This window comes from Phyllobates terribilis, unplaced genomic scaffold (assembly GCF_046119375.1).
Source record: "Phyllobates terribilis strain yellow unplaced genomic scaffold, ASM4611937v1 Scaffold_1__5_contigs__length_1240528914, whole genome shotgun sequence".
Lineage (NCBI taxonomy): Eukaryota > Metazoa > Chordata > Amphibia > Anura > Dendrobatidae > Phyllobates > Phyllobates terribilis.
In genome coordinates this window covers 863,642,759-863,659,072 of record NW_027362761.1, presented here as the reverse complement: position 1 = coordinate 863,659,072, position 16,314 = coordinate 863,642,759, and the positions used below count along the sequence as shown (strand labels likewise).

The 16,314-nt window shown below is 47.4% G+C and overlaps 1 protein-coding gene across 2 annotated transcripts in view; it reads left to right on the top strand.

Annotated features, from left to right (window-relative positions):
* SLC39A8 (solute carrier family 39 member 8) overlaps positions 1-16,314 on the top strand; it is an 87,789-nt gene that overhangs the window by 44,867 nt on the left and 26,608 nt on the right. For both annotated transcript variants that reach the window (XM_073639133.1, XM_073639141.1), the window contains exons 4-6: positions 1,645-1,814; positions 3,047-3,169; positions 3,261-3,425. In XM_073639133.1, the coding sequence (XP_073495234.1) occupies positions 1,645-1,814; positions 3,047-3,169; positions 3,261-3,425 (458 nt within the window). The remainder of the gene's footprint in view (positions 1-1,644; positions 1,815-3,046; positions 3,170-3,260; positions 3,426-16,314) is intronic.

The window sequence follows — 16,314 nt, the reverse complement described above, 5'->3', positions numbered from 1 at the left end:
TAATTCTATATTTTCATAGATTGGACTTTTACAAATGTGGCTATACTAAACATATTTTTTTATTTCTTAATTTTTAAGTAGGGAAGAGGGGGTGATTAAAACTGTTGATCACTTGTATGTTGTGCTATTCTAGAGTATTGCAGTATAAATTAGAAATGACGATCTCTTATTAAGTCTAGCCTATAGCTGGGCATCATGAGAATTCAAAGCTGACAATAACAGGGTCTTCAATACTCCCACGATTACCAAAGCAAGCCCTCAGCCCTTGGTGATCGTATGGCAGAGTGGAAAGGGACCAGTGCTGCCAGAAATATTGCGTCAAGTTATTTAAATGATGCTTTCAGAAATTGACAGCTGTCAATTGTAAATTTTTGCACACAAATAATTTTTAGATTTTGAAACACTCTTACAAAAGTTTTACAAAAAATGTAGGAATAGGATAGTGACAGGGGTGTAGACTCAGAGTCCATCAAATCCAAAAGACCATAATTCCCGTAGAGATGACTTTCCGTTGCACAGATGTCTAGAAATTTGCTGAGTTTTTTGAGGCATGATCTTAAATTAGGCACATCTTGCTTTACCCACATGACTCTTTTTTTTGTGAAGTTCTTGTTTTCATTGCATTTGAGCAATACAAATCGTTTATGTGCAAGAGATCATGTAGTCACTTACAGCTCTAACTGTTACTGTGTATTGGGAAGGAAAATTACATCTATAAAAAATGTCTTAAAAACATACAGTGATAAGCACTGGGAAAGAGCCAACATGCAGCGTATGTTTTATTGGACACACCATGTTTCTTCCTGACATGACAATTTCATCTTTACTGAACAGTACATGCTGAAAGGTTAACAATAACTCTAGACATAAAAAATGATCCAGTAAAATGGTAGTGCTAAGTCAGCAGAACTCTACTATACCATAAAAAGTCACAAAGATAAGGCAAGTTATCTGAAGAACCACATTGTGTTTAAAGACTGGTTGAGGAAATGTACCAGACTTGGCTCAATAAGAAACTTTCAATATGAAAATTTTTCTTTTGAAAAATAAATTAATGAGCCCTCGTTGTTACATTACATGACAACTCCAGTTTTTTAAAGCTTCTATGAACTCTAGTGTGTTAAGTGCAGAATGGACATAGCTAGTTGAAATGGTAATGAGCTGAGTTCCAAGACGTGTCTGGCTTCCATTAATGTGTCAGAGGTCTCTCAGGTACAATACTTTCTTGCAGGTGCAATAGTTGGCATTTGCCAAGACAGGACCATTTAAGCATAGTGTGCCCATTCCTCTTTTTATGTATCCTTGAATTCCAAGAATTTAAAGTATCAGCTTTTCAGATAGAGTAGCACTGGATTTACAGAAGTTTCTTTTTTTTTTCCGTTACGGCTACTTATTTTCACTTAACATGACACGTCCATGTAGTACGGTCTGGTGTTACAATGTTGCACTTCCCTTGTAGCATGAGGTGCTTTATTATGTTAGTAACACAGTATCATTTTCATTTAAATTTTGTAGGTTGGATGCTAAGTTAAAGTGTAGTAGTCTCCCAGATTATGCTAGTTCAGGTCGTTCCAGATTTAGTTACGGCTCTCCTTCATTACATCAGTGTAATATAATTAACATTGACTTTCTATTCATTTACAGTTTGGGGATTTAGCTTTCTCACAGTAACCATCATCAACTTGACATCACTGGTTGGACTATTTATTACTCCCTTGGTAAAGAAGCCTTATTTTCCAAAAGTATTAACTTACTTTGTGGGATTGGCCATTGGAACCTTGTTTTCTAATGCTATATTTCAGCTTATTCCAGAGGTAAGTGACTCTTGTGCTTTAAAGGTAAAAACGTTTTGTTAATGAAAATAATATTAAGACAAAATTTATGTATTTTTCATGATGATAAAATATAAATTCATGCCATGAAGTAATAAAGAAAATTGAAAGAAATGAATGAATATTCTCAGGCATAATTTTCAAGGCCCTCCACTACCTCATCACGTATGGCTCAGTTATTAAAGGCCTTTTATGGTTCAAAGAACAGGACTCTTTCTCTTCCACAATTAGCTCCAAACTTCTCTATTTGCTTAATGCACTTAAATTGTTGATTTTTTTAAAGGGGTTTTCTCAAGTTATTAAATTGCTTTAATTAGCATAAAAATAAGCACGTTTGTAATTGACTGGCTTTTTCTATCTGCTGTCATCTTTCTGCAATGGGAACTTTTATCTTCAATAGTGTACAGCTCATTTCCATGGAGTGACACTAGAGCCTGTGCTGTTAACTCCTAACATCCCAGCCACCTCTCTCCAGCCCATCGAGTTCTATGCAGTAGTTAGCTGCTCACCTCCTTCCCTCTCACCTACTGAAAAGCTGTTGTTATAAATTTTGCAAAATCACCAGCACGCAGCATCTGATCCTAGATCAGATCTTGAGTCCTAATCATGCTTACTCTTGCTGTCCTGAGCTATGTGCTTCTTCAAGTGCCCTCTCATATCTATGTGTAAATATAGTTATAACAGTGTAGACTGAAAAAAAAACCCACTAATAGCTGAATGTGTTACAGCAGAACTTGTGCTGAGCATTTTAGTTCTATTAATATTACAGTTCTTCAACTCACTAGAACTGTCACTCAAGGAAGAGTGCCCACTCTGCCATGAACCAGGACGTAAAGAGACTGAGGAGATGGCATAGCTCCTAGCTGCATAAGAGACAACTTGAGAATACCCCTTTAAGGCACTATATGCCACTTACATACTGTACTGGCAACTGAAAAGCAGTTTTATTTAGCTGAATATTTTCATCTTTTACCTATAGATTTTTCTGATCTTTCTTTCCCTCCATCCATGGAAATTGCAGATGTCATTGATGTTTATTTGCTTTAAATGACATCTCATGTTTTAAAATACGTATGTACAAATAATACAAGAACTTATTGTAACATTTAGTAGGGGATGCCAAGGTAGACTGGACAGACTTGTCTTTGTTTTAAGTTGAAATCAACTCCAGTACAGTAAGAGGCTGAAGCTAACACTTGTGTATCTTGTTGCAGGCATTCGGATTTGATCCTAAACATGATAATTACATTTCAAAGGCAGTGGCTATTTTTGGAGGCTTCTACATGCTAATGTTCGTTGAGAGAATATTGAAAATGGCTCTAAACATCTATGGAGAGGTAAAAATGATTGCTTTAGGGTATTTTTGTTCAGGCTGACTTGAATCCATCACTTCAACTTGTACAACTTGTATTGTTCTTTTTCTTTTAGGGTATCCACACCCACTTAGAAATTGACCAACCTCCTCACCAGGAAATGAACAAAAATCACCCAAAGTGCAAAAATACAAACGGAGCCACCATGTTTGTAAATTCTACTATAACAGAAGTAAATGGTACTGTTAACCCAGATCAAGTCAGCGTGGTTTCCTCAAAGGTATGATACATTCTTTTTAATACTTGCTTTTAACTTATGCTTGTTCCATTTGGTGAGGTGGGGCTATAGAGTATTGAGAGACAATTTAAAAAAAAAAAGACAAAAAAAGTTTTTAAGAAAGACAACTGGGCATGCATACGTACACCCTGATAAATTTATCTGTACAGAGTTTCCTTTCTCCAGTTCCAAAACTGCTGGGTAATTGAGGTAACCAGGATAACATACAATGTGTGCAAATAATTCTACTTTGAGATATCTTACAGAAGACATAATTATCAAGATAGCAGGTATAACTTTTTCGGAGTTTAGAGGGAACCTGTAAGGTCCTATAAAGAGTGCCGATCATGTTGGGGCCTTTTTATTTAAGAAAACAGTGGGCAGCCACAGACAGGATCCGAATTTTCGGGTTGTGAGAGCCTGGCATCCAGCTAACACATGAGATCTTGCATTCTACCAGAGGGGGGCACCGTGGAAGGTTGTATGATCCTACCCTGCATGCCTGGATCTCCCAACCTCAAAGTTTTAATTAATGCTATTTTGTAAAATCTATGGATGTCAGCTGATTTTTAAATAATAAGGGCAGCCCTGACAGGTGATTTTTTTAGTCAAGAAAACTGCCACAATTAGGTTATACCTTCCTATTACTGCATTTTTAATACAAACCCTTCAAGTCCCAAGCCACTGTTCACTATTGTGATATAACCAATTGTAATGTATTAGTTGTTATCTGTAAAATTAGGTATGTCTAGTCACGGTGTGTGAGGTGTGCCTTTCTGAGCAAGAATAGTGAAGGTGAATGTACTCTCCCCAGCTTCTTCAGTGCTCTGTGCTTGGGTGCTGTCACATTGCGTCTAGGGACACGTTCGCAGGTCCCTTCGGGGCTTATGTCCGAACCCCCAGCAAAACGGGATCTGGACTTATGCGCCGATGGGGCCATAGACTATAATGGCACAGAGCGAACGTGCGCTCTGACATGTATCATTTTCGGTACTGTATGCCTACTGGAGGTGGACACCCAGATGTAGTATACCAGTGAATGTGACCCTAGATGCAATGTGAAAGAACCCTTAGCAAGGTCATAAGGTCATTTCTTAGCTAGATGGTGCTGGCAGTGGTGAAGATTGCAGCCTTTGAAGCGGACGAGTCTGAGTGAAGAAACACCTAGATTATTTCTACCTAATTTGCATATGACGAGTGGTACATTTAAATTGGCTTTATCAAAAACGTGACCATTTCTTTGGAATATAAAGGGCTTTATTAAAATACTGGGATATGTAATCTAATGGTGGCACCTCAGAGACCTTAAAAGAAATCTGTCATTAGATTCATGCTGCCCGAAACATGGACACCCCGAATCAGGGCCTGGCTGGTGCAGCGTTTCAGAGAAAACATATTTTTAAAAGCCGGCCAGGGACTATCGGGAGAGTCCTGATGTCCTCAGCCAGCTTATCGATGCTGCACTCCGGTTGATTGATGGGCATCTCTCATGTCTGTATATAAGGAGAAGTAAACAATGGTGCAGCGGTCTCAGGGAGCGCCAAAGGAATACTGGACAATTTAATAGATGGCAACCGACTTTTATTCTTCCTCCAATACCACTGCCACAACGCGTTTCAACGGTCTAAGCCGTCTTCATCAGGTGGGGTGACCTGAGACCGCTGCACCATTGTTTACTTGTGAAATATCTCCATACGGAGCCAAAGCGGCAGGAGCAGCTGGGCATATTTGGATGTGTGAGGACCTGCGGTTATCCAGCCACCGGGTTAAACTACTGAGGACCTGTGGTGACGTGGTATCTGGTCCAGCAGGATCGTGTGACCACTTGAGGAGCACGGAGTTGCGAGGCAAACACCGACAGGACGGTACTACAAATAAAGGTGACCCGGAGCCTCATTAATCACACGCTTAATCTTGGTTGTGTAGACGTACACAACCATCACAGGTGAGTGTACTGGCACTTTTTAAATTATATAAATAGCCCTGTGAGTCTACACATGCGCCCTTTCTTTTCTTTTCGCATGTATATAAGGAGAGACCTGACAATCAACTGGAGCAGGGTGGGCAGAAGACGGCTAGAGACATCATCAGACTAGTCAAGTCTTTCTCTGTAGTCCCCAGCAGGCTTATAAAACTACATTTACTCTGAAATTGCAGTATTTCAGAGTACAACATACCCAACTACAATCACACAGCCAGGATCTGATTTATGCTTCCATTGGTTAATGCAGCATGAATCCCATAACAGGTTCCTCTAAACCTTTAATGACCAGCTAATTTTTCATTTTTATTTTCCTTTTAATATTTATTAGGACCATCTTCATCTAGATATCATGAGATGAAGTAACTGAAAGGGTGTGGAAACAAGTAAAAATAGGAAAATGGTGATTCCATTGTACACAAATAATGTACAGTGAAGAAAAAGCACAGGCATAATGATACAATGATATCATTGCAGTGGAATAGTGCATACCTATAATGTCCCCATGTGCTACCGTATTCATTCTGCGGATGGCGCTGGTGATGGAGGAGATGTCAGAACCAGAAGCCCTGTCCAGCCACTGAGATTAGGGTGGCTGAGACCTGTAGTGCCATCTAATCTGGCAGTATGGGTGGGTCTGTGTGCTATTCAGAAATCAGCTCCCTCCTTTGGCCAATTGGACAGAACCACCCCCTCCAAAAACTCAGAGCTTACTGCTGGTAGTTGCCAGCTTTTACTGCTTCATCTTGACTTCTGTTTTGTGTATAGGGTTATTGTTCTGATCTCTGCCCAGTTAGTGACAATTCTTCTGTCTTCTGATTTGCACCGTCTGCCAACCTGGTTCTGACCAAGCGATCTGACCACTCCTGCCAGCCTGACTCACCAGCCAGCAGCCTACTACACAGCCCCAACCCAGGGGCCACTGTGTAAGTCAAGGTGGCTGTACCTGAATTAAAGGGTGAAGGCCAGGACAACCCCTGGGATCTGGTAAACGGAGTGGCTAACACAAAGCCTCTGAATGGTAGCCATTTTTTGAGCGGCCATGCATTCACTGACTGAGCCCCATTACAAATAATAAAACTAAATAAATAATGATATTACGTTGTGAGTATATATGCACAAAATGATTCCGCAGTAATGGAATAATTCATATGGTTAAACGTTAGTAATGAAATAATGTACACAACAGCGATGTAACAAGCTTCAATGGAGCTCCATAGTAAACTAGAACATAGTTGTGGACATATTTGTGTGCATTATTCATGTGCATTATCCATGTATTGTGACAACACTATGCATAATATCCCACTACTGTGATATCCACTTGTTCCTGTGTTGTAATTTCTATTAGTAGATTATCCATGCACTGTGACACAGCGTGAATTTACTCTGTACTGTGACATCACTGTGTGCCTCATCCTTGTGCTGTAACTTCATTAAATAAATTAGCCCTTTACTGTGACATTAGTAACTGGATTAGCTCCATACTGTGACTACTCTATTTTTATTACCAGTGTGCTATGATTAGTTTGTGCTTAATCCTGGTGTATTATACACATAGCACAAGGTAATTTCAACAATCATAGGTTTTTTATGCTCTGAAGTTATCATTTACAGTGATTATGGTTAAGAGGAGTCTACATTTTTGCATTTTTTTCCCTATAATTACATGCAAGAGGCTTGCTTGGAAATAGTTTATGCTTCCAAAAAACATTTACATATGCTATGTGGAGCAAAGCATTGGGACACAGCTTTTGTGACCTCCCATTCTAAATCCGTAGGAGTTGGTTCCCTCTTTGCAGCTATAACAGCTTCTAATCTTCTAGGAAGGCTTTATTATGAGATTTTGGAGTCTGCCTGTGGGATTTTTTTGTATATTAAATCCATTTGTGGGGTCAGACCCTGATGTTGGATGAAAGGGCTTGGCTCACATTCTCTGTTCTAGTTCATCCCAAAAGTGTTGGATGAGAGTGAGGTTAGGGCTCTGTGTCGGCAGTTAAGTTCTTCCACCCCAAACTCACAAAAACATGCCTTAGGCTATGTGCCCATGACTCGCCCAGGGGGATATATGGGAGAGACTCGGTACCCGGGCCTTGACCTTCTGTGGGGTGTCACGGCAGTCGGCTCCTGGGCCCGTCCTCTGGGGTCACTCTTTAAAAGGGTTTTTAATGTTTTTAGTTTGTCTCGTGACGCCACCTGTGGTTTCCGGTAATGATTACCGGTGCTGCTGCAGACCTCTGGGGGTGATGGGATGGCAGCTGGGATGTTTCTGCTCCCCACAGGCGGAGCGAGCCCCCGGGGCAGGGTTGATGGATGGGATGCAGGTGAGAGATGGCGTAGAAGGGATGATGGCGCGGCGGCGATAACCGACAGAGACAGTGAGTGCAGTCATCCGATTTTACTCACAGTTCTTTTTGGATTCCTTAGGTACACTGTACAGGTTACCGCTTCCCACGACGCGCTGCGTTCACCAGGCAGGGGTTCAGAAGTCCCTCCAGCAATTCGAGAGTACTTATCGGGACCCCCTTTCTATATGTTCCTTTCCTCAGCCGACTTTCCGCGCTGGGTCTCTCCCTCCTGCCCTGCGCTTCACAAACTGAGCTCCAAGATGGCGTCCTCGGATCCTTCAGAGACACCAGGAGTTCCCTGGTCCTACTCGGCTACCTTTCTTGGCTGCTAGAATGCGAGTATGGCAACTGCACCTTAAAAGTCAGAAGCCTCCGGTTTCCTAGCCGAGGCTTGAAGCGACACGACTAGCCCAGGGACCGGTTCCCTTCTTGCGGCCTGGTCCCTCTGACACTTGACAGATTAGAGCATACGGGTGGCTTCCTGCTCCTTCTGTACCCCTGGGACCCCTTCAGTTACAGGAGCCTTCCTCCTCTGCTCCCCTCCTCTTCTCTCTTCCGCTGGGCCTCATTTACTAGGCCCACTCTGGAGCAGAGCTCCTGAAGAGCACCTGCTCCTCTTACTAGACACAGACCTCCACTTACTACTACTCCTACTCCCCACTACCTAAGATGGATCCCCTTTTTATACTCCTAACAAATGCTCCCCTAAACTCCTTCCTCCACCCACACCCACTACTTGGTTTCCCCTCACTCTGGTTCCCCCCACTCCAGCCAGGGACAGGGCTCAGCAGAACACAGTGCATCTTGCCCTTCCAGCCGGCCTGGAGCAGTGTAGTGTTGGATGCAGGTGTTGGGGTCCCGGGCTGTACCCTTTTAGATAACCAGATAGTGAGGCACCACCAGTTGTAGTACCCCTGTGGCGACTGAACCCTCAGGGGCGCCACACCCACGATGCAGAAATGCTGCATATTTTTTCCGCTTCTCCCTGGCAGGGAGAATTAAAAAGTTAAAAATAAAAAAAAACTGTATACTCACCTCTCCAGTCTCCTCCCGGCGGCGATCCTCTCTCCTTGGCGTCCCGCGGTGTACTTGCAGGACCTGCGGTGACGTCATTTAGTCAGCTGATGGTCACGCAACCATCACCTGACCGCTGACATCAGCGGTCGCGTGACCATCAGCTGACTAAATGACATCACCGCAGGTCCTGCAAGTACACTGTGGGACGCCAAGGAGAGAGGACGCCGCCGGGAGCAGACCGTAGAGGTTAGTATACAGGTTTTTTTTATTTTTAACTTTTTTATTTCTTTTCTTCACCACGTGGTAGCCAGGATGAAGAGGAGTTGTAGTGTCCTCTTCATCCTGGGTACCACAAGCACCGCGATTACGCTGCAAATTCGCGGCCATTGAATTTAATTGAAAAGCAGCAAATCCACATATACCTGCGGGTTTGCTGCGTTTCAATGTTCCTCAATGGCCGTGAATTTGCAGCGTAATCACGGTAGAAATGGTCATGCTGCGTTTAGCAACGCAATGCAAATTCAGCGCGCAAATTAGCGCATCATGTGCACAGCACATCCGAATTCACATTGCTTTGTATGATGGCAGATGGTTTTACAAGTGTTTTACTTATTTTCCACCAAAATTTGAAAATTCTTTCCAAATCAGACAATGTGATTTTCAGGATTTGTTTTCTCATTTTGTCTCTCATAGTTGAGGTCTAACTATGATGTCAATTACAGGCCTCTCTCATCTTTTTAAGTGGGAGAACTTGCACAGTTGGTGGCTGACTTTTTTTCCCCACTGTAGGTTCCCTTTAGAGGGTTTGCCTATGACGCGCCCTGGGCCTATGTGATGCAGCGTTGCGCACGCAGGGACTACCCGGAGCCGGATCTGATAGGGGTAGTAGTCTCGTGGCGGTGACCCGGTCCGTGCCCAGGGAGTCAGACTAAGTGGCGGTATATTAGCAGTAGATGTAGGACGACTACGCCACCCGTTGAATGCAGCGAAGGAGCTGCCGCTGCAGGGCAGACCGCTGAGGCCGGTGGTAGGATTGTGCAGCGTGATAGTATCACCCCCAACGGGAGGGGTATGGCCTCAGGGCAGCCGACGTGGATGATGGGGGTAGCAGGAATCACTCAGAGACGATGCGGTGTAATTCAGGGTCTTTACTGGTGATAAAGATAGACCCTCCCGGAGTACTGGCTAGCGATGGGGCCTGGTCAGTCCTTGAGCAGATGGGATCTCCCCTGGCCAGGCGGAGTTGTAGGCCTCCCAAACTGACTGTACTCTTCTGGCTACCTTGCTAGAGGCGGGTATAAGTAGCCCACGTCCCTGAGTGTACCGTGTGGTGCTCACCCGTATGGCCGGTGACTCGGGGCCTTCTAGTGGCGTCCGCTCCACGACGGCGGTGCTGGTCCCACGCGTGTGACCGTGCCTTCGGGTTTCTTGGCCAGAGGACCTGAAATCCCCTGCCGGGCGGTTTCTGCTGCTGGGTAAAGATTAGTCCCCACAGCCTCGGACTCCGGGTCCGGTGATAGCTTCTCAGTCAGGGCGAGCTCTGCAGCTGCCAGGCCCTGACTCCTTGTAGCACTGCTCCCACAGAGCTCCTGATGTTCTTTTCCTAGATCTGCTTCTCTTCTCTGTCTCTACTTCTTCTCTGCTCACTCACCCTGCCTCAGCCCTAGGTTTATATAGGGGAAGTTCTTCCCCTCCCAGGACTGGGCAGGAGGTGTGGCATGCATAGGATCCCTGACCAAGAGACCTCCCACCTGCTCTCAGACATAACATTGCTGTTACTGTGGAAACCAGACCCCTGGGGTGCCACATTCCCCCCTAGTGAAATTTAGTACTCCGGGACTAAACATAACAAGGTATAAACAATAATAATACAATAAGAAAAACACAATAAGATGGTTACGGCGTGTCCGCAACCGGGTGCAGTTTTGAAGAAAACAAAGGTGTCCATTTCACCAAAACAGGGAGACGTAACCAGGTAGGGGTCTGTCCTGCCCCGAGTCCTTAACAGTCTTTAGTCCATTCCTGGGTTACGCTCCAACCAATTGTACAAGGATTCCCGGTAAATCCACCAAGGACTCCTAAAAATAACTAGAAACACATAATTATTCACAAGTAACAGACAGGTGACCACAAATAAAACAATTTAAACACTTCAAATCCTCCAACGTGCGGGTAACTGGCCTCTAGTGGCCCTAGTGGACCTACGGAGTTGACTGTCTGGCCCTGAACTACAGGGTGTAGGAGCTGTCAAGGGTAAACTGGGCAGCTGTCTACGGGCTCTTTGGCTCACTAGGGGTACGGCAGGCTCACTATGAGCAGAGGGTTGATCCTCCTGTTCTGCTTGTGTGGAGTCTGCTGCCTCCTGGACCGGCTGCTCTTCCAGCTCTACCTGTTGCTCCGTAGGCACTTGGGATGCTGGTTGGAGGAACGTGAGGACGGGTACCACAACTGCACCATTGACTTGAGTCCAGGATCGAGGGAAGTCTCCGAGCACAGTACTAACCATATCTTCCCTTTCCTCTACGGGTCGAGGGTCTTCTTGCTCTCCTTCTGGGTTCCGTAGCTGTTCGGGACACTTCTTCAGGTGATCCCGGGATACAATGGCTGTGGTTTCCCCTCCGTCTTTACTGATGGTACAAACCTTTGGGTTGTCATGGCTTGAGGGCAGTACGGTGTACGGGTCCTTCTCCCACTGGTCGTCCAACTTGTGGAGCCGTCTCTTCCTCTTCAAGACCTGCTCTCCGGGTACCAGGGGAACAGCGGGAGCATACTGGTTGTAATTTTTCTCTTGTCTTTCCCTAGCGAGACAGAGACTTCGCTCCACGCTCTCCTGTACTTTCCGGTACTGCTGCTGCCTCTCTGTGTCCCAGTCTGCTTCCGGTGAAGTGTCCTCGGGTGTCAGGACTCCCATCTCCAGGTCAACAGGTAGCTTACCAGGCCTTGCCCTCATTAGGTAAGCCGGGGTACAGTTGGTGGAACCTACAGGGATGTAGTTATATAGGTCCACCAGGTCGGGCAGCTTCTCAGGCCACAGACTGCGTTCTTCCAGGGGCAACGTTTTCAGAAGATCCATTACCACCTGGTTCATTTTCTCACAAAGTCCATTAGTTTGCGGATGATAGGGTGTCGTCCTTATCTTCCGGCAGCCATACAGATTGCAGAATTCCTGGAAGACCTCCGCTTCAAAGGCAGGTCCCTGGTCCGTCAGCACTTGGTCCGGGTACCCGTGTGGACAGCAGAAGTGCTGCTGGAAGGCTCTAGCTGCTGTTTGAGCTGTTAAGTCCTTAACGGGGACGACAACCAAGAACCGGGAGTAATGATCCACAATGGTTAACGCGTAGACGTAGCCACTTCTGCTTGGGGTCAGTTTTACATGATCCAAGGCTACCAGTTCCAACGGCTGCTTGGTGACGATGGACTGAAGTGGGGTCTTCTGGCTGGCACGGTCCTTCCTTCTTAGGTTGCACGGGCCACAGTCTCTGCACCACCTCTCGATGGTTCCCCTCATGCCTACCCAGTGGAACCGCCCGCGCAGCAGGAACTCCAGCTTCTTCCATCCGAAGTGTCCAGCCCCGTCGTGGTATGCCTCCATCACCATGGCTGCGTCTCTTCGTGGCACCACTACTTGCCAGATTAGTTCATGCGTCCGGGAGTTAACCATTCTGCGGCACAACTTCCCCTTGTAAAGGAACAGTCGACTCTTCTCAGCCCACAGTTGTTTGGCTTCCTCCGGAGCGTCTGGGTCAAGGCGAGCCTCTGGCCGAGTCAGCATCTCCTTCACCAGTCGGACGGCAGGGTCACTGTCTTGCGTTTCCTCCCAGTTGTAGTGAGGCAAGGGGTTAAACGTAGTGGCTTGCTTACTCCTTACCCGATGGGAATACTGGATAGTCCCATGACGGTGGAACGCGAGGAGTTCGACTTCTTCCAATCCCTCTGGATCTTCTCCTATGTCCGGTAGGTTTGGCATCCTGGACAGGGCGTCCGCGTTGGTATTGGAGCGTCCTGCCCGGTATTTGATTGTGAACTCGTAGTTGGACAGACGGGCCATCCATCTCTGCTCTAGGGCACCGAGTCTTGCCGTGTCCAGGTGTGTCAACGGGTTGTTATCCGTGTACACGGTGAACCGGGAAGAAGCGAGGTAGTGCTTAAAGCGTTCGGTGACTGCCCACACCACTGCCAGGAACTCTAGCTTAAATGAGCTGTAATTCTCAGGGTTTCTTTCGGTGGGTCACAGTTTTCGACTGGCGTAAGCGATTACTCGTTATTTCCCCTGCTGGATCTGGGACAGTACGGCTCCTAGCCCGATGTTACTTGCGTCGGTGTAGAGGATAAAGGGCTGGCTGTAATCAGGGTACGCCAGGATTTCATCCCCCGTGAGGGCCATCTTCAGCTGGCGGAAGGACTCTTCTTCTAACTTCTCCCATTTGAAGGGCGGCTTCTGGTTCTTGGCCTTCCGGGACTGGCCTATCAGGAGGTCCTGCATAAAAGCTGCCTTTTTGGTGAAACCGGGGATGAATCTGCGGTAATAGCCTACCAACCCAAGGAACTGCCGCACTTCCTTTACACTGGAGGGACTAGGCCATTCCTTAATTGCGGTGATCTTATCAGGGTTGGGAGCCACTCCGTCAGCGCTCACCACGTGTCCCAGGTACTGCACCTTTGGTTTTAGGAGGTGACACTTGGAGGGTTTTACCTTTAGGCCGTAGTTTGCCAGAGCTTCGAACACTTCCGCCAGGTGTTTCAGGTGGTCCTCATAAGTCTTGGAATATACGATGACATCGTCCAGGTACAACAGGACCGTCTCGAAGTTTCTGTGGCCCAGACAGCACTCCATTAATCGTTGAAAGGTTCCTGGTGCGTTACAGAGTCCGAACGGCATGCAGGTAAACTCGCTAAGTCCCATCGGGGTGGTGAATGCGGTCTTCTCCCGGTCCGCCTCTGCTACAGGAACCTGCCAGTACCCGCTAGTGAGATCCAAGGTAGAGAAGAAGTTAGCAGATCTTAAAGCAGCCAAAGACTCCTCTATCCTTGGTAAGGGGTACGCATCCTTGTGTGTGATACGGTTGATTTTCCGGTAATCTACACACATCCTCATGGTGTTGTCTTTCTTTTTGACTAAGACTAGTGGAGCTGCCCAGGGGCTACAGCTATCCCTGATCACCCCAGCCTCCTTCATGTCCCTAAGCATCCCCTTGGCGTGTTGGTAGTGTGCAGGGGGTACGGGTCGATACCTCTCTTTTATGGGAAGATGGTCTCCCGTGGGGATGTGGTGTTCTACCCCCTTGACTCGCCCGAAGTCTAACGGGTGTTTACTAAACACTCTCTCGTACTCTTGAACCACCCGATAGACTCCCTGTCTCTGGTGTGAGGGAGTGGAGTCAGTACCCAAATGTAGTTGCTGACACCAGTCCTCCATTGTTTCCTTAGAGCCGTTACTTTCCTCCGGGGAAGATGGAGGCAAGGGTTCTACGGACTGTATGGAATTTTGATTGATGGTATACAATTTGGCTAGCGTGGCATACCGGGGCAGGTACACTTCCCTCTTCCCGATATTTATTATGCGAACGGGCACCCTCCCATGGCGTACATTGACCACCCCCCGTGCTGTCAAAATGGTGGGCCTACTGTCTGAGTAAACTGGTTCTACCATTGCCTGGTAATCTCTACCTCTCAGACCAATAGCTGCCCGGCACCAAATCATCATTTCACTTTTTGGGGGCATGGCAATAGGAAAAGGGTCACACATTCTTACGCTACCAATCTCACCACCGGAGAGTTCTATCTGTTGCCGTGGCATCAGTGCCCGGATCTCTTTCTGGAGCACTCGCTGCTGGCCGGAGCTGGCGTTCTTGGCAACCTGCTGTAGAAGGAAAATCACCTCTGCAAGACAATTTTCAATTACATTAGTTCCTAGAGTTATCTTTGGGTGACTCTCGTGCTTGTCAATGTCTACAATGATCAGTCCCTGTGCCGCCAATTCGACTCTACCGATTTTAATGGTCACCTCTTTAAATCCAATCTGTGGCACGGGCTGACCATTGCTGGCGATGATACTCAAGTCGTCGTCAGGGTAGCGGGTGATATCCGAGTCATTCCAGTACTGCTTGAAGAGCACGTACGGGATAGTGGTAACCTGTGACCCGGTGTCCAGTAGGGCACTCATGGGGATGCCATCCAGTACCACAGGCAAGACTGGACGTCCTCCCACATGTTTGTCGCGCCAGTTCGATGGGCCTGATGATCTTTTTCCTGGGGTTTGGCCCTCTACCCCAGGTTGTGCCAGTTTAAAGGACAGTACCTTGCCATATGTCCGGGTTGATTGCAGCGGCGGCAGATGGGTTGTCCGTCCTCGTTGTATCGGTCGCTGGGTCTTCCTCTGGCCGGTGGGGTCCTCCTTGGTCGACGCCACGGGATGTCCTCCGATCCGGATGCCAGCTGGATCTTCCCTGGAGTGGAAACCTGTAAAGACTGCACAGTTCGGGTTAGCGCGGCAATGCTTTTAGCTAGCTCTTGGACCTGATGGTGCAGGTCTGGAGCCGGGTCATTGTTCAAAGCCTGCGCATCAGCTCCCACAGGCCCTGCCGACAAGGGTGCCGCCTCCTGGTGGTAAGTGGTAGTGGGGCGTCTGTGGGTCACAACGCCACCTGGTGCCGGTTCTCGGAGCACCCGGATGGCTCTGTCCTTGAACTGTGCAAATCCCAGATGAGGGTCCTGTAAGGCCATTGCCCGCAACTGGGTTCGGTGGGCATTGCAATATAAACCCTCTATAAATTGTTCAGTCAACAGCCTGTCCTCGTCTCCCACGCCGTCAGGGTCGGTCTGCTTAATGGCTCTCAGGGCCTCTTGTAGGTTCAGGGCATAGTCCCTTATACTCTCGTGTGCTCGCTGCTTGCACCCGTAGAATCTAAGCTTGATCTCGGCTGAGGTGCGGGTATCAAAGGTGTCCCTCAGCCGGGTTAGTATCCCTGCAACAGTCCTTCCCCCAGGTGGCCAGGACTTTACCTCCCTTCGGGCTGCCCCGGTTAATTGGGCCACCAGGATGCTCACTTTTTGCTCTTCTGTGAGGGGATACACCTGGAAGAGGCTATCCAGCTTTTCTCTAAAGTCATGCAGGGTATGTGACTCCCCTGAGTACTGGGGTAGCCAGGCCGCTCCCGGGATATAGGGCATGGTGAAAGGCATGACTGCAGCAGCGGTGGCGCTGGCGGGGGTTGAGGCAGTGAAGCTCTCCTCCGTATCCGACATCTTCCTCCCCCCTAGTGGACCGTGGCCTACCTTGCGATGATCCTCTTCCGTAGGCCGCGGCTCCGCAGTGGATCGTCAGGGTTGAGGACCTTCCGTCGCGCTCCTGTGACATCGGCGTCTGCTGGGCTCCTTCCAGGACCTTACGCAACGTCCGGACGTGAGGCGGGGCTTCAGTTCTCGCGCGCTTTCGGAGTCCACGCCCCTCTTCTTCCCGCGCGGCGTCCAACGGCGGGAAAACTCCACGGATGGCGGGAAGAAGGCAGAAGATGGCGCCGGATGGCGGGAAAACTTCGCGGATGGC